We start from the raw sequence: 24703 nt of genomic DNA, 5'->3' as shown, positions 1-24703 counted from the left end.
CAGGGTTCGGGCTATGATGGCCCTTGGTGGGGCCACCAGGGCTTGCTGCGCCTTCTCCACCTCAAACATAGCGGAGAGGCCAGTTGGTTACAAGGTATTGCGGATCCATTTCTCCACAAATTGCTCAGTGGCCCCCTTCTCTCGAATCCAAGGAGTTGCAGGTTGTTGCGGCGTGATCTGCCCTCTGCATCCTCCACCCATGCCTCCAATGCATCTGAGCAGGAAGACATCTCCACCACCTTCTTACGTAGGGAGGCCACCTCAGATTTTAGCTACCCCACTGAGTCCTCCACTACTCTCACCTTATCCGACACCTTCCTAAGGTCTGCCTGAAGCAAGTTGACCTTAATAGCTACAGTTTCAATCTTGATTGCCAGTGCAGTTCCAGTGCCCTGAATAGATGGAAGCAGGTTCGCCCTTGAGGGTTTCACCTCCATGGCCCCAGGATCACGGTCTCCCCTACCTGTGGTCTGGCGCATGTGGTGCTGGCGGGGCCCCAGGGGTTGTATATTGCTCCATGGTGTACCCCTCTTGTGGTCCCTGCTGGTGGCTCTTCCCCATTTCTCAGTGGCGAGGGAGGCCCAAGACGAAGGACCCCACCCACATGGGAACAGGGGAAGCTCCACACAGACGTCCCACTGCAGATCACATGAATGGATCAAGTGGGCCAACTCCCCCCTCATGCTCCTCCTAGTCAGGGGGGGCAAACTTCTTAGGCACGGCACAAAGGCCTCTGTCTCGCAGTGACCAGTAGTCCATTACAAAGCTGGGCCCCATGGTCCATTCCAGCACCCCACAGCTAGGGCCAGGCACTATGCCCTCAACCCGACCCCCAAGTTCTGAGACGATCTTGCCGCAATCCTGTCTACCATCGCCCTTCACCAGATGCTGTATCGTGGTCTGTCCGCATTCTTCCCTGATCCGGCAGTGTCCGTAAGGCCCCACATCCACAGGTAATTCAAGGGGAGCCCAGCATGCCAAGGAAACAAACAGGAATCTCAGCCCCCGACACTGGCAAGAATAAGTGCGTACATCCAAATTTGGGATTAGTGCTCTTCCTCGCCGGCCTGCACCGGCCGGGCCATTCTCGCTCAATGCCGGCCAGAACCAAAAGGCCGCTCGCACTTTCCCTATCCCCTCTAAAGCCCCTGTACCTTCTCTCTGCCAGGAGCCCACCTGCACAGCTCCGCTCCTCCAAAAATCCGGATTAGAGGCCCGCACAACCGGTATCTCCCCCACACGGCCCTGGGGAGGGGGGGAACTACCGGGCTCCTCCGAACAGCTCTGGGTCCCTTTTTACCTGTAGGCAGGGCCACAAGCAGCAGCCATCCTCCTCCAGTGGCTCCTCTGGTACACCAGACCCACCAACAACCAGAGCGCAAGTGATGGGTCCAGATAACAGGCCGCCGCTGCGCACTAGGCCTATGTTGCCTCCTGGCCTCTCCTAGCCCCCTGCGCCAACCGGGGACAGAAACAGGGTCAAGGGTTAATAGGGAGTATTTTTAGCCCCAGTAACGGACTCTAGCATCTATGGGGCAACAGGGTTCCAAAGGATAGGGAAGGGGGCACCATAGCCACATAGGCCTGCGTCCTGATGGCCATCTTGCGTGGCCATGCTCCCAATGTTTTGAAGTTAGACACTCCAATTTGAAAAATGTGTTCCCAGTGCACAGTTATCAATCTAGTTCCTGAACCTGTGTAGTTCAACACTTTCTTTTATTTTCCACCTTTTAAGACATTTGTTAACCAGTTTGACAGCTCAAGACGTTTATGCACCAGATGTTGGGCTCCACTTGCAGCCAGAAGACCACAGTGTCAAACCTTAGATAGCTAAATCTGCCATTCATCTGTACAGAGTAGAGTCAATATCATTGAGTAGAATGATTGTAATGTATGTGGTGTACTTTAATTCAGCCATCTGTAAATATCAAATGTGATGAGCAGAAATAGAGGGCCAAGTTTCAGTCATGCATTCTGTAGCAAGTAAAACAGTACTCTGGAAGCAAACCTGTACCCCAAATTTTTGACACCCCAAAATTTACCTCATTTGGTTCTCCCACAGTGAACTGGTTCAGAGGTTGTGCTGAACCTCAATTTCATAAGGCAATGTGTACTCACATTAAGGCATCGCCCGAACCTCAAGTTATCAGAGTAAAACAATTTTGAAAGTAATAGACCCCACTCAAGTACGGAGTTCTAGATCAATAGAAGGTTAAAGAGTTTTAATTAAAAAAAAAAATTAACAGATACAGAATAAATGCCACGAAGACTCTCAGATGCAGAATTATACAGAATAAGTAAAAATCTGAAAAATTCTAAATCCCAAGTGAGCAGCAAAATCGATAGAAAATGGGCAGCATCCCTAATATATCAAGAAAGTCTTCTGCTTAGCTCTTAAAATCAAGAGGTTCTTAAATACACTTCTTGCATAGAAAACAAACATTCCTGCAATTTCATCATACTGTGAGCAAAAGTATAATTTCTTTAGCAAATGAGCCCAAATGTCATTACCTTAACACATATGCACGGTCCCAATTCTCTAATAATTATTCAACACACTCTATGCTAATGCAATCAAGAGATGTTCGAACAAATATTAAACATTTGACAATTAGATTTTCTCTGAATGAATTAGACCAGTGAAGCAGTGGAAGACATGGATACTTGTTACAATTCTGTATCTGCATCATAGTTAAGTCATCATTGACTGGGCAACTACTGCAGTAGACATAAACCATTATGACATCAGCTTAATTGTGCTCTGCTAAGCTTGTAAGGAGATGATGTGCTCAGGTGGGAAGCAGGAGTGTGTGACAAAAGTGGCAGCCAACATGTTCAAAACAGAGGTTTATACAGATATGTGGCCTGACTAAAACAGGTTATTCACTTCTGCACATCATTAAAAATGTGTTTGATTGCAATTAGGTTAATTCAGTCTATATATGTAGTATCATGTGTGAAAATGCATAATACACATTAGTTATGTTGCACAAAAAATAAACCCGAAAAATATTTCTATAGTACTAGAGTAGTACGACTCACATACTACAAAATGCAATTCACAAAGGTAATGCTGGAGAACTCTGCCTGTGCTACATTAAATGATTGTACTCCACCACAGTTGTGGAGATCTCTGCACATATAGGTATACAAATTATTAGTAAATATAGGAGGGGCTGGAGGAGTGGTGGGAAAATGGCAAATAATTACTACTAGATGGAAGGGGTTTAGAGGAATTTAAGGAGGGGGTTGAGAGGGATGTGCTAATAAACACATGGCAAAAGAGTAAGACAATAGCAATTCACAAAATATATTTCCAAAGTTAAAAGTCTAAAATGATTAAAATAGTTTATCATTTAAAATAATATATATTATGTATACATGTATGTACATTAAATTGGCAAATTCCTTTTAAATAGTAAACTTAATTTCATGAAATAAAAAAACCTTTTTTCAGAAAACATTAAAATGTTTTTAAATTAAATACGTACATTTTAACCAAGTTTATTAAATACTAAAATTAACAATGTTGGTGAGTGTGAGTGTATTTTAAATTAACACTTAAAAATTAATCTTTATATAAATTAAATTACTATATGTAAATTAGTTTTTTATTTATTTAATACACTTAATTTAATGAGATAAGGTGTTGTAAACAATTTCTTATACTATTTCCTGGTTACCAATAAATATTTTAAACTATTGTACATTTATGTTGTCCATTAAAATATGCTCAATTATTTTGTTTAATGTTAGAAATTAGGTCTCCAGTTGTCAGAGGTAGGCACCATGTCCAAGTAGGGACCACAATCCTAGTCAGGGTAAGTCAGATACACAACCTGAATTAACCTGTGCTCACCCTCTGGTAGCTTAGCACAGGGCAGTCAGGCTTAACTTAAGAGGCAGTATTTGTACAACACTTAAATTACAGTAACACACTGAAAACACCACAAAATATAGTTAGTTTAGAAAAATAGAGAATATTTATCTGGTTAAAACAAGACCAAAACAACAAAAAAATCCAATAAGTACTTTTCAAGTTACTTTAAAAGCATAACATTAAACACAGTGCTTAAGCAGCACTCTCGGTCTTAAGGTTATTGCAGCCACTCTATATTGGGGGGGAGACCCAGATCTGAAGAGGGAATGCCAATAGTTACTCCCTTACCACGAGGGGGCTCAAAACAGTGCTTAAAGAGGCAATAGAAGAAAATTGTGCGCTTGTCCCTCGGGCCAAGGTATCGAGGAGAACTCAGCCGTCCACGAGCGTACAGGTCAGCCACGTTGCCCTCACAGGTTCGATTGACAACACAGTACCTTTTCTCCAGACCGGAAGTCATTGTGGCAATGGGCGGCGCTGGGCTGTCCTTGCGTGGTCAAGACAGTCTCGGTAGTCTGATGGCAAGAAAAGAAACACAGAGGCGGTGATTTCTCTCTCGGCCGGGCCCCTCATATTAGGGTTGCCACAAACATCTGATGAGGAAACACAGCATGGGTTTCCATTTCCCAAAGGAGGGATGAGGCGGCCCAGACATTGCCGGTGAACTCCACATTGCCCAGGCAATGTTTCTTCAAGGAATACAGCTAGCTCGCTCAGCACTTACTGTCTTGCAGCACAAGGTGGAGATGAAGCGCCAGTCCTTAGCAAAACGAATTACCCATTTCTTGATAAAAAAAAGTGCTCAATATTTCACAAAACACCCTGGTGATCAGATATGCCCTGATCCTTAGCAAAACAGAGCGCTCGGTCCTAAATAAAGCAAAAGGCTCCATTTCACAAAACGCGCTGGTGATCAGGCACACACTGTTACATGTCAATGTTCAGCTGCTGGACTCATGGGTTGCAGAGTCCCATGGCCCGGGTAGGGAGGTGAGGTCTTTGATTGCCCTAAGACTTCGTGAACAGGGGGCAAGCCAGCAAGCCCTTGGAGTTACTTAGGATTAAAAAGGTTTTCCTTCTCACTGGTGGCAAGAGGCAGCAGGCAGTAGGCCAACACACAGCAGAGCAAGTTGCAAAGTGGCAGTCCCTCCTGGCAGCATAGCAATCAGCAGGCCAACACTGCAAACCTGTTAGCAAAGTGGCAGTGCCTCCTTGCAGCACAGCTCCACTTCTTGGCAGAGACTCTTCAGAACCCACGAGTGAACTGTTTTAGTGTAGTTTGAGATTCAGTACTTATATCCAGTTGAGACTTTGAAATGGAGCAGACTTCAAAGAGAGGCCTTTGAAGTGCACAATTTTCCTTCCCTTTCTTCCCTGGCTCCAGACACTCTACAAGGGTTTGTCCAGCTCTTTGTGTGGGAAGAGGCACAGCTCTATTCAGGTGTGTTAGCTCCTACCTCTCATATAGCCCAGGAAGACCCATCAGCCTGGTGATGGACCATCAGGATGCAAATGTCACACCCCCTCACTCCCTTTGTGAGTGATTGACTAGAGGGAATGCAGAAAGCCCAGCTGTTACTCACCCCAGACATGTATTCAGAGACAGGAAAAGGCACAAGGTGGTTAAAGTAAGAAAATGCCAACTTTCTAAATGTGGTATTTTCAGACTTACAGTTTAAAACCTGACTTCACCATAAGTTACAATTTTAAATTGTGAGTCCAGAGACACCAAACTCCAAATTTCTATCTTTTTCCAATTGGTTGTTACACTTAAAGAATGCTTCGAATCAAACCTATGCAAGAGAGAGGCCTTACTAGGGACTTACAAGTAAATTAAATATGCCAGTTGTGGCTAAGCCAATATCAACATGTGTTAGATTACAGAGCACCTGCACTTTAGCACTGGTCAGCAGTGCTAAAGGTCACAGAATCCTAAAGCCACCAAAACTGAAGTCAGGAAAACAAGAGGTCAGAAGGCAAAAAGTTAAAGGAAACTACACCAAGGATGCTGGGTCTAACATTTCATAATAAACTGTATTAGAGTTCCACATACCTTGCCATAGAGATCATTAACCCAGCGGCGGAAATCTCCACCAACAGGTGAAAGGTTATAAAAGTAAATTCTGTTGCAGAGGGCTTCATCCATCACCTGAGAGGGTGGAGACATGTAAGTTTACACCTAGGTGTAAACCTCCCTTCGGGAATAGAGAGTGGAGATTTGCACCTAGGTGTAGGAGTAAAAAAACATGTATATTAACCTTTATGAATCATCCCCACAGAGTTCACATTCCATCCTAATTAAACAATGAAAACATATACAATTGAAAAGCACATTTAGTAAAACAGATGAGCTCAGGGATTGGTCCTTCGTGTAAGTCCCCACAGATGCACACTACATTTCCTAAGCCACAACCTACTATATTACCTTATTCTATACTATTGTGATATATACTGCACTATTCTATTGCTTTTGCTTACAAGACTATACTGAACTATAATATACTATTCATGATATGATTCTGCTTATAAGTAGATAAAGTAATTGTTGCACATTCTTAATGCAATGAGCTTCACTAAAGACTATTTCTCAAATAACAGCATTATTGAATTTTTGTTAGTGTCACCTTTTCATAGGATAATTAAAGAATATATTCTAGCCCTAACATCAGCATTTGTAGAGAAATGACACCATAATAACTTACCTGAAACATTCTCTAATATTTCTTCTTTTTCAGATTTGGATCATACAGAGATGGACATAACTTTGAAGAGAATCATCATTTTCACATGGGTACACCCAAATATTTTGTACAGGAAGACACCTAAAATAACAGACTGAGAATTTTGGACAACCATGTTGTTCACCTGCAAAATAAAAAATATAAGATTTACAAATGGGAAGAAAACAACTGAAAATATTGTTCATCATGCCAAAGAATTGTTTTTATTTTTTTGTAGACCCATTTTTGCACTTTAAGCTGCTATTAACGTAATTAAAACTGAAGCTAGGATTCAAATTTAAAATAAATTAATTCAACTTTTATGCCTGTAATGCAATTTATATCACAATACTAAGAAAAAAATAATGTTAATAGCATTGTTCAGAACAATCAGTGACTTTTGCACTGGTAATCTTTTCCCCTTCCTGCAGGCTCTGTCTACGTTGAATGGCCTTGAGATAATTTCCCCCCAGAACAACAGTAAAATAGAACTCTAGGTATAGGTAAATCCCAGATGCATCAAAGTCTCCATCACCCGAGTATGCCCACTGGCGATTAGAACACCTGTCCCTAAAATAATGCAGAAGGATGCAAAGGGCCACCCATGCCACATCCATCACTAACCAGATAATAATAAAATGTTGGAGAGTATTAGAAAAGGGGAAAAGTAAATGGGGTAAAACAGAGACACTGGATGTTACCACTCTGATTGGGCACTCTGTTGACATCTGCAGATTGAAGATGATATCTAAAGGCAAGAGAAGATATCTTGAAAACCTGTCATTAAGCTGCTGCATCTAGTCTTAACAGTAAAAATGGCATACCTTTAAAGTATTTCTTTGTAAGCAACTCTGTGTTCTGATGTCAAGCAAGAATTCCTTAAAATGAAGCATATCACAAGTCAAGTAAGTATATAAATGTGGACCACCCATCCTCTTTTGTTGGCTAGCTAACTATCATATGCCTCATAAATTTGTGCACTCTTGTTCTAATAATTTTATATCTTGCCTTTTGTGCAGCTAAAAATAATTGACAGCCATCAATATATGGAATTTTTAGGGTTCAGGGTGGGTATGGGTTTTGATGGCAAGGGTAATTTTAGGGTTTAGGGTGGGTATGGGTTTTTTGGTGGTAAGGGTAATTTTAGGGTTTAGGGTGGGTATGGGTTTTTTGGTAGGAAGGGTAATTTTAGGGTTTAGGGTGGGTATGAGTTGAGGGGTTGTGGCATTGTAAGGATATTTATATATATACATTTATACATGTATTTACTATATATATATATATATATATATATATATATAAATAAATATACACACGCACATGGTTATGTATTTATGGATGTGTAAATATAAACATAGTACACATATATAAACAAAGAACACATATATATATATATACATATATATATGTATATATATATAAAAGTGTTTGCACCTACCTGTACATTTTTTACAAAGCATGTCTTTATATATATGTATATCTATAATATATATATATTTTTTTATAACCACCACCTGTAACTTAACACATAATTGTATATACTATACATATCATGAATACTTGAACACTTGGTGTAAGAATCCTTCCCATTCCTTCATGAAAATAAACCCAAGTTCTTATGAAACATTCTCCAAAGTCTTTAGATATATCGAATCAATGTTAAAATAGTTAACATTTTGATTTCCCACAGGCGGTTTGATTTTTTGGATACCTCCTTGTATTTCCAAACCATCTTCTCACAAATTCATCTACCTACATAGCAAGGTCTAGGTTGCAGCAACATTGTAGCACGATTACATAGCAAGGATGTTGTGGGACAGGAAGAAACCTAAAACTCAGTGATTCAATCTGGCCGCCATCTTCTCCAATGCGAAAGTTCAAGGATTCCTTGGAAATGTTGCTTTGTTTTCAAGCACCATCCCATAATTTATTCTTCAAAGGCGCAAAGGTTTTTGCCAATAGACACCGCAACTGAGACCACCACTGAGACCACCACTAGCTTTTCCTTCCTCGAAGTTAACTTGTCATAAGTGGGCCTGGAGAACTGTGCCCCGCACCCGTTGTGTTATAAATAGTAAACCTTGCATCCTGACAAAGAGTCACTACAATAAGTACCTTGTTCTAACTGACAAACCCAGTCCCCTTTCCTCTGGATTCATGGGGTTCATGGCTGAGCTGATGGCAAGAGATTTGTTATACGGTTCCTACTCAGATAATAGGACTGTGTATTTAGGATGGCAGAAATTCAGAATGTGGGGAGCTGAGTTTTTCCACACCATCAGAAACAGTTGACCCAATTCCTGGCTGGCTCACAGTGCCTTGTCTACACCCCGAACCATGCCGGGGCAAAAGGTGTCTGTGGCAAACCGAACATGACCAAAACAACATTTATATGTGTGCAATCTGTTTCTTGTATCAGTGCGTCCCCATTCATGTCTAACACAATTGTGTTCCCTGACAAATGCATGTCACAGTAATTAAAACAATATTATTGTAACATGCATATGCAAGCAGTGGTCCCAAGCTCATGTGCAGTGACCACACAATGTACACTGACAATGCAGATTCCCTACCTTTAAGTCCGACAACGGGGGAAGGGTATCTGTAGTCAAAAAATAATGTGAAATGGAGAAAGAATTTAGGTTTTAACCTCATTTCCCCTCCAATCCACCAACTCAGGTGTGGAAGTAGCACCGCCACAGTTGGTTTGCCAGGAAGGCACATCCAAATCTGCTCGGCAGTAAGGGTGGCTGAAGTCCCGCCAGCAGCCCTATTTCCAATGGCACAGTTGACGCATGTGGAATTTCCTAGCAAAGGTGGCAGGACTCGGGCGATCTATCATCTATGGGATTACCAACATCTAAATCGAGTGGGCGGACCAAAGTGGTGGATGGATCTTCTGGTGATAAACCGACGGCAGGACCACTGCCATCAAGATCTAAACCAGGTCTTAAGTTAACAATGTTGTGCCATTTGTTTTGTTCACATTTAAAATAAAGTAGATATATAACATTTTTCCTTTACTTTAACATAGGGAGGCTATACAATCAATTTTAGGAAAAAGACTAAAGAATACTCATTATGTATTACACCCAACTGTTTTTCAGACCACTCAGGTATTCACCCTAATATACTACAACAGACAAATCCCAAGGAACTAACTTGGTGGAGACTCGACAGAGAACTCATTACAAACTTAGAGTTAATTTACAAAATGAAAGACTGCACTACTGCACATAGAGGGGAAACAATAGCATTTTCTGCACATCTGAAGGAAACAAGAGAGCTTGAGTTACACTCATTGCAAAGTATGTTAACCCAGGCACAGCGGGTAATATATCTTTAAAAAACAGAGAAAACATGCATTATTGGGTAGGCAGTTAAAGAGAAGTAAAAAAAATACCCTATTTGAAAGAAAAATTGTGAATTCCAATACCATGGGTCAACTGGTATATGAAGAAGGCAAATAAGGGAAATTATTAGCATGGTTATCATTATGAGAAAGGACAAGAGCTCAAGTTGTAGCAAATACGGTAACACAAACAATTGATTAAATGGTCAAATTGGTTTTAAACCAAACATGATAGGCATAATCTTTTTAGATTTTTTGAAACCATATATAAAGAACAATCTAGCACTTTGGAAAAGGATAATATGCACTTTTTAAACCAACTTGTAAATCTCTAACTAAAGATAGCACACGCACCTCAATTAATAACCCTCCTTTCTTGTGAAGAAATCATAACAATTATTCAGAATTTGTCAAAAGGAAAAACTTCATGAGAGGATGGCTATCCCACCTAATTGTATCAATGCCAACCAAAGAGTTTTAAATCCCCATTAAAGACTGTTTATGACATCCCAGCTGGAGGAAAAACGTCCAGAATCCTGCATAAAAGGCATTTCAATTAGTCTTCCAAAGAAGAAAGAGCTGTTATCTCTTAGTTCATACCAACCAACTCTACTAAACGCAGACTGCAGGATATATTTGCTAAGGTATTAGAAATTGATGAAACATTAGATTTAATACATCTACTACATCCCCAATCGAAGCAGGGTTATTCCAGACCATCACCAATATTCTAGTATGCACTTCTCAGTTGAAATCATAGATCTCTGTAATTCTACCAAAGCTAAGGCTATGGTCATCCTTAACAATGCAGAAAAAACATTTACTGTTGTCCAGTGGGAATTTTTATGGCAGTGCTACAAAAAATGAATTTCCCTAAACAGCTAGTTAGAGCTCTGACCGATTTATATGCTGAGCCTCAGCATCAGTGATAGTAAATGACAGAGCAAATTAGTATCACATGAGGAACGAGACAGGGATGCACCCTATCTCCCTTGCTCTGTGCAATCTGCATTGAGGGAAGAAAAATGTTAAAATGACCAATGCACATGGAATATTTTCTACACATCAATGACATGTGTCTTTTGCTTTGCAACAACAAACCCAACTTTGTGGGTTTATTCCTGCCAAGCAAACTAGTACGCTTAGTGGACTCCTTCAACATAGAGGCTCACCTGGTATTTCACCAGTAATGCAAATTCACATGCCACACCGGCGAATGAACTTCCCCTAGGAATGAAGTCCTCTGCGAGAGGAGCAGCACCACAGCCTCCACTGACTTGGTAGGCTACCTGCGATGATCTAAATAACTCTCATAATCCAGGGTAATGTACTGTGATGAAGATCATAAAGTCGACCACATAGATAATATGGAACCTGAGATTCGTTTCCAATCCACACTGGACTCTGGCATCCAATTTTTGAAGCAAAATAAGAGAATTGTCACAGAATCCGGGGGACATTGTTAATGAAGGGGAGGGAGGACTGGAAACTGCATACTTGTGTAAGAAAGACAGAGAGAGAGTCAGTTACAAAGTATTTGATTCCAGGTAGACTAATAAGCATGCGCATAAACAGCATCCTCCTTGATTACATTGTTCTTGTTATGCTTGCATGAAATCATAAGAAACTTCATTGTAACTTTACTACATACTGAATCTTGATTCCACAACATGAAAATGCAGTAGCTTGCAGTCTTCTTAACTTAAGCATTGTCACTTGAAGTACTGCGGGAATTAAATGTGTTGATATTATTAATAGATTACAGCTACAATTGATTCCAAAACATGACATACTACATATTACTGTTGTAGATATTTGAGTTTCTGTGTTTGCAACCACGTCCAAGAGAGTGAGTGTTGTTAATGAAATAAAGATTCTCTAGAATGGAGGGGGAGTTAAAAGTGTGCGCTATTCAGAAATCATGAGTTCCTATAACTGCCTCTTCCTTACAGAACATATCCTTTTCTGAAAAAAGGGGTTTTGTAGGAGGCTGGCCTGGTGTGTGGTGGACACCTATGGTGTTATCACCCTATACCAGGTCCAAGTATGTCCTATTAGTGAAGTGTAGGCAGTGCCTAGGAAGCCAGGGCTCACTAAGAGGTAGTTGTGGGTGAGCAGCCAAGACTTATCTAGGAGACAGTCAAAGCTTATGAAATATCACTGTAGTCACACAGTACTATCACAGATGAAAGAAACACACAGTGTTACAAAATAAAAGGTACTTTATAATGGTAACACAAATACTAGAACACTGAATAGGCAATCCCCTTCACTGGAGGTAAGTAAAATACTTTTATATACACATTAGCAATCAGTGGTGCTGGAAAACCACCAACAAGCCTTGGCAAATGCAAGAGATGAAGAAGAAATTTTTCAAGGCTGAGGAGTACCAGCAAGGTCCAGGGGACTCGACCCAAGGAGGGGAGTCCGGAGTGACCCGCTGCAGCTGGGAAAGTCACAAAAAGAGGAGGCAGCCCCAACAGGTAACCCACTGGCAACAGGCACAGGAGTCACAGTGAGGCCCTCTCAGCACACCTGAAGAGGAGTCCCATGTCGCTGGAGCAGCAGGCAGGAGGCTGTAATTTGCAGGAAGGAGTGCTGGGGGCCAGAGGGGAACGAAACCTGAACATCCCTTGGAGTAGGAACAAATAAGCCTTGGTAGCTGCAAGAGTCGCAGGGCAAAGGGGTACTGTCCTGCAAGGACAGGCAAGGGCTTACCGTTTCCCAAGTTGGAAAGCTAGCAGAAAGGACCAAGGGAACCACTCCAGACTACCACCTGTGATGCACGATCCACGCAGTTCCGGAGGAGAGCAGATCCACGTAGCCGGTTGGCATTGCAGTTGGTGCCAGCATATGCATGGGAGTGACTCCTTCACTCCAAGGGAGATTCCTTCTTGTTTCTTGTGCAGGCTGAAAACTCACTGCCTTCAGAGGATGCACAGTCAGGGAAATGTTGCAGTTGCTGGAAGGATCCAGAGAAACAATTTTGAAGAGCGGAGTCATCGCTGAAGCTGCAGATTGTCTGTTCCTGGAGGATCCAGGAACAGTCCCAGTGGCCAGAAGATGAAGTAAACAATGCAGAAGAGTCCTGCTGGAATCTTGTATATCAAATCTGAGGACCCACCCAAGAAGGAGACCCTAAATAGCCCTAAAAGGGGGCTTGGTCACCTGCAAGGTGACCACCTATCAGGAGGGGGCTGTGAAGTCACCTGCCTGACCTGGCCACTCAGATGCTCCCAGGGGCCTCCGCCCATCTTGGATTCAAGATTGCAGAATCAAGTGGCCACATAGGGCGCGTGGGCACTACCCCTGGGGTGGTGATGGACAGGGGAGTGGTTACTTCCCTTTCCGTTGTGCAGTTTCCTGCCAGAGCAGGGACCAGGGATCCCTGGACTGGTTCAAACCAGTTTATGCAAGGAGGGCACTAAATGTGCCCTTCAATGCATACCAGTGGCTCGGGGAGCCTACCCCTCCCAAGCCTTCTCACACCTATTTCCAAGGGAGAGGGTGTTACCTCCCTCTCCCACAGAAAATCCTTTGTTCTGCATCCTCTTCCTGAGCTGGTCAAGCAGCAGGAGGGCAGAAACCTGTCTTAGGGGTGGCAGCAGTGCGGGCTGCCCAGAAAATCCCAGAACACTGGTAGGAGCAATGCTGGGGGGTCCTCTAAGGAGCCCCCAGAGTGCATGGTATCATACAACCAATACTGGCAACAGTATTGGGGTATGACTCAGTCATGTTTGATACCAAACATGCCCAGGTTCCGAGATACTATTATGTAGCTGGACACAGTGTACCTGTGTGTAGTACATGGGAAAAATGGCTTCCACACACTTAGAAAGCCCACTATAATGGAATAAGAGTTCATAGGGACACCTCTGCTCATGCAGGGGTACCCTCACACATACAGGGACCTGCACCTTGCCCTCTGGGTTAGGAAGTGGACTTACAGTGACCTGGTGCAGTGACATGTAGAAAAGGGTCATGCACCTTTTCACACAGATTGCAATGGCAGGCCTGCAGACACATTTTGCATGGGCTCCTGTGAGTGGCATAATACGTGCTGCAGCCCATGGGGAACACCTGGTGCCCCAATGACCTGTGTACCTGGTGTAGTAAGTTGGCTCTGTTTATACTATATAAAAATGAGATATAGGACCTCATTAAGATATTGGCGATAAATCCCACTTACCACCATGCCGACTGCCGCCAACATAACGCCGCCGCAGTGGATAACCGCCAACCATATTATGACACGCACATACCAATCCGTCCCTATACAGCCACACACACAAGTCCGCCAGCCAAAAGGTCAGTGATAAATTCGCAGTAGCAAAACCCACACCGTTACGCCAACAGAACTACCCCCACAACATTTTGACCCACGAATCACTGCGGCGGACATTCAATGGCGGTAAACCATTGGCAGTACATACTGCTGTGCTCAAAATACACACACACATACAAAACTACACCACATTGGACAATTCAAACTACACACACTTGACACACATACACACCACACCCACACCACTATAAAACACACACCCACATTACCCACAACCCTTTACCACTACAAACCATTGCCACAAGAGAGAGATACAGCAAGAGCACCCACACAACCACATAACACCATTACCTATACACCATCCACGCACCTTACATCACACACCCCATCACCCACACACCCTCTCCCACACCACTCACACTACACCCATGACACCATAACAACACCCCAGGTTCTCAGAGGAGGAGCTAATGGTCATGGTGGAGGAAATCATCCGGGTAGAGCCAAAGCTATTTGGATCACAGGTGCAGCAGACATCAATTGCTAGGAAGATGGAGCTATGGCAGAGAATAGTGGACAGGGTCAATGCCGTGGGACAGCACCACAGAACAAGGGATGGCATCAGGAAGAGGTGGAACGACATATGGGGGAAGGTGCGTTCCATGGCAGCAAGACACCAACTAGCTGTACAGAGGACTGGCGGTGGACCCCCACCTTCTCCCCTACAACTAACAACATGGGAGGAACAAGTCTTGGCAATCATGCATCCTGAGGGCCTGGCAGGAGTAGGATGAGGACTGGACTCTGGTAAGTCAAATCTCTATTACTATCACCCCCCCCCCACCTGCATGCCATCACAAACCCCCACCCTTACCCTCACTCCCATCACTTCACCACCTCCCACATACCCCATCATCACAACCCACTCAACCCAAGACCAAGCCCTGCATGCAACACCAATGCATGGACAGCCCTCACAGACCTGCATGGACACCTATCACCACTGCATGCACACTGGAGAGAATCACCTAGCCCACCAAATAGCAACTCACACAAAGGCAGATCTGGCAGGGCAACAACAACCATAGAGGGCCACACACCCATACACAATATGTTACACGCAGAAACAATAACACTGCAATTACAACCCCACAGGTATCCCAGCCAATGTCACTGGAGAAGAGGTGCCAGCAACATCCAGCCCCCCCTCCCCAGAAGAGGCGCACAGTGATAACAGCAGCTCTGGTCGCCTGGATCTGGATGACCAACCTGGCCCATCAGGGATCTCCGGACTGTCGGTTACCCAGGCGCAGTCACACACCACCACAGAGCCTCCCCCTCAGGAAACACCACCTCAGCACCCACCCAGCGGGCCCATACCTCTGTCCCCAGGACACGTCAATCAGCAGTGTATCCACCACTACAAGGACCTGGGCCCCCCCCACAAAAACAGGGCGATCAGGGACCTGGGGTCAGTGGCAGTGGGCACACGGTTCAGGGGACAGAGGCACAGGACAACAGGGAAGCTGGGAGGACCGCTGTGCGACAGGGGGAGGGCAGGCCCAGGGAACCGACTCTCCAGGAGGCACTCACTGCGATCCTGGGAGCATGCCAACATTCCCAGGATACCCTGGGCCAGATACTGGACAAGTTGCAGGAGAACATGCGGCTGCAGGAGGGACAGTACCTGGGGATCAGGGAGGACTTGAAGGACATCAACACCACCCTGGTCTTCATTGCAGGGGTGCTGGCAGACATGGCCAACACTATGAGGGAGGCAGTGGCACACCACCGGGCCCCTGACACTAGCCAAACCGATGAACAGCCCTCCACCTCCGCTGCTGCTAGTGGACAGGAGGCCCCGCCACAGGACCAACAGGCCACCAGCACCCCTGTCCCTGCAGAAGGAGAACCACCCCGCAAACGTTCCCATGAGTACGATGCATGGTGTGTGAATGCATGGAGTGTTGTGTGTGAAGGCCGCATGTAGGGGGTGGGTGGTGGATGGGCCCTGGGCAGCATGCAGCATGTATGGTGGGCCATGTCTGTGCTAATGTGGATGGGAAGGGCCATGGTGGGCCATGAGAGTAACAGGCAGGACGGCCGGACTAATACCTTTCCCTGTGTCCATTTCCCTGCAGGTCAGCACCCATCAAAAAAAAGGGTATATGGCGTGCGATTGCCAAGGACGTGGGGACCCTAGAGGGAGGTCTACAGAGGGTGGAGCACCCACTGTCGGAAAGACTGGGAGGACCTGAGACGCTGGGTACGGAAGACCACGGAGGCCCAGCTGGGGATGGCCTCCCAATGAGGAAGGGGTGCCCGTCGAACCCTGACAAGGGGGTGAGTACAGTGCCCCAATATATAACTTGCGCCTGGTGGGGTGGGATCCGGGTGGACAGAGGGTGAGGGGGAGCACCATGGCGGAGACACAGGGGGACAGTTCGGACACGAATACCTCCTCCGATGGGAGCTCCTTAGTGGTGGTGGACACTTATGTGCCCACCCCAGCTAAAGGTACAACTGCCACCCCATACCAGCACTGCCCTCCCAGCAGCCCCTCAGCAAGTTTACTGTGCCCGCTCACCCAGGAGGGTGGGCATCTCCTTCACCCCAGGCACCTCAGGCCCTGCCCCAGTTAGCCCTGCTGCCCTGAGTGCAGAGGCTATTGAACTCCTGCGATCCATCTCTGTTGGGCAGTCAACCATTGTGAATGTCATCCAGGGCCTGGCAGCCAAAATACAACAGACAAATGCATTCCTGGAGGGCATTCACACTGGCATGGCGGCCCAACATAGATCAATCCAGGTTCTGGCCTCCTCTCTGATGGCAGCCATTCGCCCTGTTTCCGTCCTCCCCCCTCCAACTTCCTCTACCCAATCCCATTTCCCTCAAACCCCAACCTATCCCAAGCACACAGTCAGACCAGCATGCACCCAGGTCAACACACAAGAGTGGACATGGCAACCACAAGCACCACACTTCATCCCACAGGCACTCACACAAACACCATCCAGAATCAGACATACCAACATACACTGTTTCCACTGTGCACCCCCTCCTCCTCCTCGTCCACCTCCCTCCCAGTTTCGGCTCCACTCACCCCTGCATGCACTACTTCTTCATCCACTACCCCTATCAACAGCATACCTAACAGCACACGCCCCTCACTGGCAGTCATCACCCCCACTTCCATGCACACATCCACTGTGTCTGTGCCCCGTCTTCCCAAAGTACACAAACGCAAGTACTCAGACACCCAACAGCCATCCACCTCACAACAGCATCCAGCCCATGCACGTGCACCCAAACACAACAGACAGACACCTCCTACCACCACTCCCTCTTCGTCCACTCCCAAACCATCTCCCTATTCCCGCCCCAATGTCCCTAAGAAGCTTTTCCTCTCCACCATTGACCTCTTCCCTACCTCTTACCCCACTGTCCCCCACGTCAGGCCAGGTCGCTCAAAACCCAGGTAAGCACCTCAGCCACCCAGTCCACGGGCAAAGTAGTGTCCCCAACTACTCCAGGTGGGAAGGGATCCCGGCCACCAGCCAGTCAGACGGACAGGGTGCCAGCCCCAAGTGCGTCGAGGAAGGGCAAGGAGTCAGCCCTGTCGAGGAAGGGCAAGGAGTTAGCCCCAGCTGCATGATGGAAGGGCAAGGAGACAGCCCCAGCTGCAGGAAGGAAGGGCAAGGAGGCAGCCCCAGCTACAGGAAGGAGGGGCAAGGGGCCTGCAACAGCAGGCAGTAGAGACAAGGGGCCTGGTGCAGGGACTCAGTCAGAGCCATCACCACCAACCATGGTGGTGCAGCCGTCAGAGGCTGCAGAGGAAGGGCTGGAGCCTCCCCCACCACTGCCAGCACCACCACCTGCACCGCCACCAGCACCACTGCTAGCAGCAGCAGCACCAGTGGGCAGCCGTCTGAGGCTGCAGGAGAAGGGCTGGAGCCTCCCCGCACCACTGCCAGCACCGCCACCTGCACAGCCACCAGCACTGCCACCAGCACCACTGCCAGCAGCAGCAGCCCCAGTGGGCAGTTGTCCGAGGCTGCAGGGGAAGAGCTGGAGCCTCCCCCCACCACTGCCAGCACTGCCACCAGCACCGCCACCAGCAGCAGCAGCCCCAGTGGGCAGCCGTCCGAGGCTGCAGGGGAAGGGCTAGAGCCTCCCCACACCACTGCCAGCACCGCCACCAGCAGCAGCAGCCCCAGTGGGCAGTGTCCGAGGCTGTGGGGAAAGGGCTGGAGCCTCCCCCCCCCCCACTGCCAGCACTGCCACCTGCACCGCCACCAGCACTGCCACCAGCACCACTGTCAGCAGCAGCAGCGCCAGTGGGCAGCCGTCCAAGGCTGCAGAGGAAGGGCTAGAGTCTCCCCCCACCACTGCCAGGTCCACCAGCAGCACCACCACTACCACCACTGGGCAGCCGTCACTGCCGGCGGACAGTGTGTAGTCCTGCGTCCATGGGCTGTTGTGCGGCCTGGCCCCAGCAAATCCTGTGGGTCTGACACTCAGCCTAGAGACTGTGACCTTGCACTCCCCAAGATCTGCATCACTGAGCACAATACCTCCTCCAGAACCAGTGAAAGAAGCCATCCACTCACCCCATCCTCCACAGGATGAAGCTCACTGGACACAATGCCCCCTCCAGAACCAGTGGAGGAAGCCATCCACTCACCCCATCCTCCACAGGATGAAGCTCACTAGGCACAATGCCCCCTCCAGAACCAGTGGGCAAGTCAACCCACTTGAGCAACTGTGGCCTTGCACTCCCCAGGACCAAGAACAGGGCATGTTGCCTCCTTCAGAGCCAGTGGGCAAGTCACCCACTTGAGAGACTGTGCCCTTGCACTCCCCAGGATCAGGCACAGAGCATGTTGCCCCCTCCAGAGCCAGTGGGCAAGTCACCCACTTGAGAGACTGTGGCCTTGCACTCCCCAGGATCAAGCACAGGGCATGCTGCCCCCTCCAGAGCCAGTGGGCAAGTCACCCACTTGAGAGACTGTGGCCTTGCACTCCCCAGGATCAAGCACAGGGCATGCTGCCCCCTCCAGAGCCAGTGGGCAAGTCACCCACGTGCGAGACTGTGGCCTTGCACTCCCCAGGATCAAGCACAGGGCATGTTGCCCCCTCCAGAGCCAGTGGGTAAGTCACCAACTTGCAAGACTGTGGCCTTGCACTCCCCAGGACACAATAATGGGCATGTTGCCCTCTCCAGGACCAGTGGAGTTGTACCATATTCTGGCTGAGGTGTCCCCAATTCCCTGTCCCCCTGAGGTGCCTGCCTATTTTCAACCTGATGCCCCTGCAGTGTTCTCTCCGTGTCGTTTCAGGAGTGAGGTGGGGCCTTGGACTATGTGATGTGGCCCTGTGGCCCACAGACATTGAGGACTGGGCAGTGTCCCTACATTTGTAAATATGCATATACTTGTTGATTTGGATGCACTTATTGCTATTATATTTATCTTATTACACTCACTTTAATTAATTCATTTTGTCCTTGCATTATTCCTGAGGGGTATGGAGTGAATATGTATTGTTTGTGCATCTGCTTGTGTGTATGGTGTTGGGGGTGGGGGCATTGCGTGTGTGTGTCACTCTCTTTTTCCTGCCCCACTCCCCTGTGTGCTAGGCGGCAGTACTCATCGTGGTCGTCTTCGCCGGCGTTGGTGTTCGTAGTGGAGCAGAAGGTAGAAGAGCATGGGGAACACATGCAACTCGGGCTCCATGGCGGCGTGGTTCTTCCTTGAGTGCCCAGAGGTGAGTCATTTCCCTTCTGAGCAGTGTTCCTTCCAGGCTTTTGATGTCGTTGGTACTGCCCTGGAAAAGGTGGCGGATTGGTGTCTCTTAATACAGTGGGTGGAACATTGTCTTCCGTCTGGCTGTAGGCGGTTACCACCAAGGTTGATTTCGCCCTGGCGGTCGGTTTGTTAAAGTGGCTGTCTGTCTGAGCGGTTTCCGCCGTGGTCATAATTTCATATTTATTACCACTGCCCTGTTGGCGGTATTACTGCTGCTTTATCACCAACCGCCAGGTTGTAATGAGGGCCGTAGTGTGCACAGAGTCCAGGGGTTCCCCTGAGGCTTAACAGAGGCTAAAGTAGATAACACTAATGCTCTCTTTCGTGGTAGTGTGGTTGAGCAGTTAGGCTTATTAGACGATAGTGAAAAGCATTTGTTGTACCCACACAGACAATAGAAGCAGCACACACTCAATGACTTAACTCCAGACAAATGGTTTTTATACAGCAAAAATTCCTTTTCTTAATATATTTTTAGAACTACAAAATTAAAGTGCAGGTAAGTACTTCAATAGATTCGTATTTCACACATGTATCAACAGTACTTTGTTTGAAATCGATAAGTTTTACAGGTTTTGAAATATTGGCAATAATCTGTTTTTAAAATAGACACTACAATTTACAGAAACAGTTCCTCGGGGGAAGAAATGTTAGATTGTTTTACAGGTAAGTACAACAGCCTCGATTTCAGTCTCTGGGTTTTACGAAGTCCACCGGTTGGGGTTCAAGTTAACCCGAAACAGCCACCACAAGCAACACGGGGCCGGCCGGGTTCAGAGGTCAAACATGAGCAATTTTAACGTGGGCTCCTATGGAGACAGGGGGCACTCGGAATTCGGTCTCCCTGTAGGTAAGTACCCCTGGCTCGGAGGGCAGACGAGGGGGGATTAGAGGAGCACTGTAGAGGCCACAAGTAGGCACCAAACACACAACCTCAGCGGCACAGACGTGGCCAGGTGCCGGGTACAAACAGGACGTCGGGTTTCCAATACTGGACTATGAGGGGACTGCAGGGGTCACTCAGGCTAGAGGCGAAGTCCAGGGGAGTGTCTTGTGCACACCACCGGTTGGACAGGGAGGAGGGCCGCCTGCTGAATGTGGTTGCACCGGGCATCGGTTTCTCCAAGGCTGCAGGTGCAGTGGCGCTGAATATCTTCGTCCGGAGCTTTTGCGGTCAGGGGGTCCTCGGGATTCCCTCTGCAGGCATCGTCGCGTAGGCGTGGAGAGATCAACCCAGGGTGGGCACTTGCTTTAAATCACCTGGGTATCCTCTCTAGCTGGTTGTACCACCTGGAACGGGCTGTGGGCATCAGGTGCAGAGTGGTTAGAACTCACGCATTTGGAGTAGGTGGGAGTCCTGGGTTGTTGGTTTCTCCTTGGACAGGGCCGCTGCCCACAGGAGTTCTTGGTCCTTTTTGGTGCAGGGCAGTCCTCAGGAGCTTGGCAGAGGTCGCAGGTTCCGCTGGATGCAGGTTCTTTGAAGCAGGAGACAGGCAGATAGGGCTGGGGCCAAATCAGTTATCGTCTTCCTTCTTCTCTGCTGGGGTTTCAGCTTAGCAGTCCTTCTTCTTCTTGTTAGGTCACCAGGAATTTGGTGAGCTGGGTTCAGGGAGGCCTTTAAATCCTAGATATAGGGGCGTTTTAGGGGTCAGACGGCAGTAGCCAATGGCTACAGTCCCTGTGGGTGGCTACACCCTCCTTGTCGCCACTCCCTTTGGGGAGGTGGGCACAGACCTAATCCTATTGGTCCCTGTCCTCCAAACCAAGATGGCGGATTCTGCAGGGAGGGGTTCACCTCAGCTCTGGACACCTTAGGGATGGTCCTGGCTGGGGTGGTCACTCCTCCTTTTTTCCCTAATTTTCCCACCAGACTTGCCGCCAAAAGTGGGGTTTTGTCCCGGGGTGCGGGCAGCTCCATAGCCAGAGTGCCCTGGGGCACTGTAATTTGAGGCTTGAGCCTTTGAGGCTCACTGCCAGGTGTTACAGTTCCTGTAGGGAGGAGTTGTGAAGCACCTCCACCCAGAACAGGCTTTGTTTCTGACCACAGAGTGCACAACGGCACTCATCCCATGTGGTCAGGAATTTTGTCTGAAAGTGGCAGGCTGGCACAGACCAGTCAGTCCTACACTAGCAGTTTGGCTAACATACAAGGAGCATCTCTAAGATGCCCTCTGTGTGCATTTTTCAATAAACCCCACACTGGCATGCCAGTGTGGGTTTATTTTGCTGAGAAGTTTGATACATGTGCTTGATGAGGGGTCTCCTAGCGTGGCATAATACATGCTGCAGCTCTTGGGGACCTTCCCTGGCCACAGGTCCCCTGGTACCGTGGGTACCTTTTACAAGGGACTTTACCATGTGCCAGGGGTGTGCCAATTGTGGAAACAAGGGTACAGTTTTGGGGGAAGAACAGTGGTGCTGGGGCCTGGTAAGCAGGATCCCAGCACACTTTCAATCAAAGTTTGCATCAACACTAGGCAAAAAGTGGGGGGGAGGACCATGCCAACAGTGGCACTGTCCTACACAACCCCCCACCAAACGAAAGAGGATGAGACTAACCTTTCCTAAGAGAGTCTTCATTATCTCAGTGGAAGAACTTGGAAATGCCATCTGCATTGGCATGGGCAGTCCCAGGTCTGTGTTCCACTATAAAGACCATTCCCTGTAAGGATATGCACCAGCTCAAAAGTTTAGGGTTCTCACCTTTCATTTGCATTTACCATCTGAGAGGTCTGTGGTCAGATTGAACAACAAAGTGAGTACCAAACAAGAATGGTCTCAGCATTTTCAGAGACCAAACCACAGCAAAGGCCTATCTCTCAATGGCACTCCAACGCTGCTCCCTGGGGAGTAACCTTCTGCTAATGAAAGCAACAGGCTGGTCAAGGCCATCATCACTGGTTTGGGACAGGACTGCTCCTATCCCATGTTCAGAGGCATCTGTCTGCACAATGAACTGCCTAGAATAATCTTGAGCTTTAAGAACTGGTGCTGAGCGCATGGCTTCTTTCAGGGTGTCAAAGGCCTTTTGACAGTCACAAGTCCAGTTTACCTTCTTTGGCATCTTCTTTGAGGTCAGTTCAGTAAGGGGAGTCACAATGGATCCATATCCCTTCACAATCCTCCTGTAGTACCCAGTCAAGCCAAGGAATGCTCTGACTTGAGTCTGGGCTTTTGGAGCTTCCCAGTCCAGAATAGAGATGGCACTTAGATGCTTTAATAGAGAGGCGTGCTGATTGCAAGGCATGCAATACCTTCCCCAGGTGGACCAGGTGACCCTGCAGCTGGAGCTAAAGACAGCAATATCATCTAGATATGCTGCACTAAAAGACTCCAAGCCAGCAAGGACTTGATTTACCAACCTTTGGAAGGTGACAGGGGCATTCTTTAAGCCAAAGGGCATAATAGTAAACTGATAATGCCCATCAGGTTTAGAGAATGCTGTCTTCTCTTTTGCTCTGGGTGCCATCCTAATTTGCCAGTACCCTGCAGTTAGGTCAAAGGATTTAGAAACTTGGCTGCACCCAACTTGTCAATTAATTAATCTGCTCTGGGTATAGGGTGTACATCTGTCTTGGTGATAGAGTTGAGCCCTCTGTAGTCGAAACAGAATCTCATTTCTCTCTTGCTATCTTTGGTGTGAGGTTTGGGGAACAAGATCACTGGGCTATTCTAGTGCTCTATTACCCATAACACCAGCATCTTGTGGACTTCCACTTTGATGCTCTCTTTGACTTGGTCAGACTGCCTATATATTTTGTTTTTGACAGGTAAACAGTCTCCTGTGTCCACATCATGGGTACTGGTGGGTCTGACCAGGGGTCAAAAAGAAGAGCTCATTATACTGCTGTAGAACTTGCCTGCAGTCAGCTTGCTGTTGAGCAGAGAGGGTGTCTGAATAGACATCTCCATCTACTGTCCCAACCTTAGGGTGAGTCGAGAGGAGGTCAGGGAGAGGTTCACTCTCTGCTTCCTGATCCTCATCAGTAACCATCGGCATGGTTATGTCTGCCCTGTCATGATAGAGTTTCAGGTAGCTAACATGGATCACCCTCTGACTCTTCTTTTCTAGAACTGGCTAATGGCTACTCCATCTGTCCTGAAGTGCCTTGGGAGCCACAGGCTCCAGAACCCAGACTTTCGTGCCCTGGCTGGAATTGCAGCCCTTTGGTCAAACCTCCGGGAGTTGTTGGCTGGCCTCAAGGTTTTTGGATGCCTTTTCCATGTACTCAACCATCCTAGAGCAGAGGTCAAGCACATAGTCCACCACATCTTGTTTACGCTCATGGAGAGGCCTCTCCCAGCCTTCTTTAACAAGTGCCAGTGGTCCCCCTACACGATGGCCAAACAAAAGCTCAAAGGGTTAAAACCCTACTCCCTTCAGTGACATCTCTCTATAGGTGAAAAGCAGGCATGTCAGGAGGACATTCCATCTCCTTTTGAGTTTTTCAGGAAACCCCATGATCATGCCCTTCAATGTCTTGTTGAATCTCTCAACAAGTCCATTGGTTTGTGGATGGTATGGTGTGGTGAATTTGTAATTCACCCCACACTCATTCCACATGTGTTTCAGGTAAGTTGACATGAAGTTTGTACCTCTGTCAGAAACCACCTCCTTAGGAAAACCCACTGTGGCAGAAATACCAATCAGGGCCTTGG

The 24703-nt window shown here is 47.3% G+C and overlaps 1 protein-coding gene across 1 annotated transcript in view; it reads left to right on the top strand.

Annotated features, from left to right (window-relative positions):
• CWH43 (cell wall biogenesis 43 C-terminal homolog) overlaps positions 1–6923 on the top strand; it is a 460620-nt gene extending 453697 nt beyond the window's left edge. Inside the window, exon 16 of the mRNA XM_069201483.1 lies at positions 6616–6923. Within this exon, the coding sequence (XP_069057584.1) occupies positions 6616–6706 (91 nt within the window). The 3' untranslated portion in view covers positions 6707–6923. The remainder of the gene's footprint in view (positions 1–6615) is intronic.
• Positions 6924–24703: the final 17780 nt, after the last annotated feature.

The sequence above is a fragment of the Pleurodeles waltl genome, chromosome 1_2 (genome assembly GCF_031143425.1).
Source record: "Pleurodeles waltl isolate 20211129_DDA chromosome 1_2, aPleWal1.hap1.20221129, whole genome shotgun sequence".
NCBI lineage: Eukaryota > Metazoa > Chordata > Amphibia > Caudata > Salamandridae > Pleurodeles > Pleurodeles waltl.
Note: the sequence above shows the minus strand (reverse complement) of the source record. Positions and strands in the feature narration are given on the sequence as shown.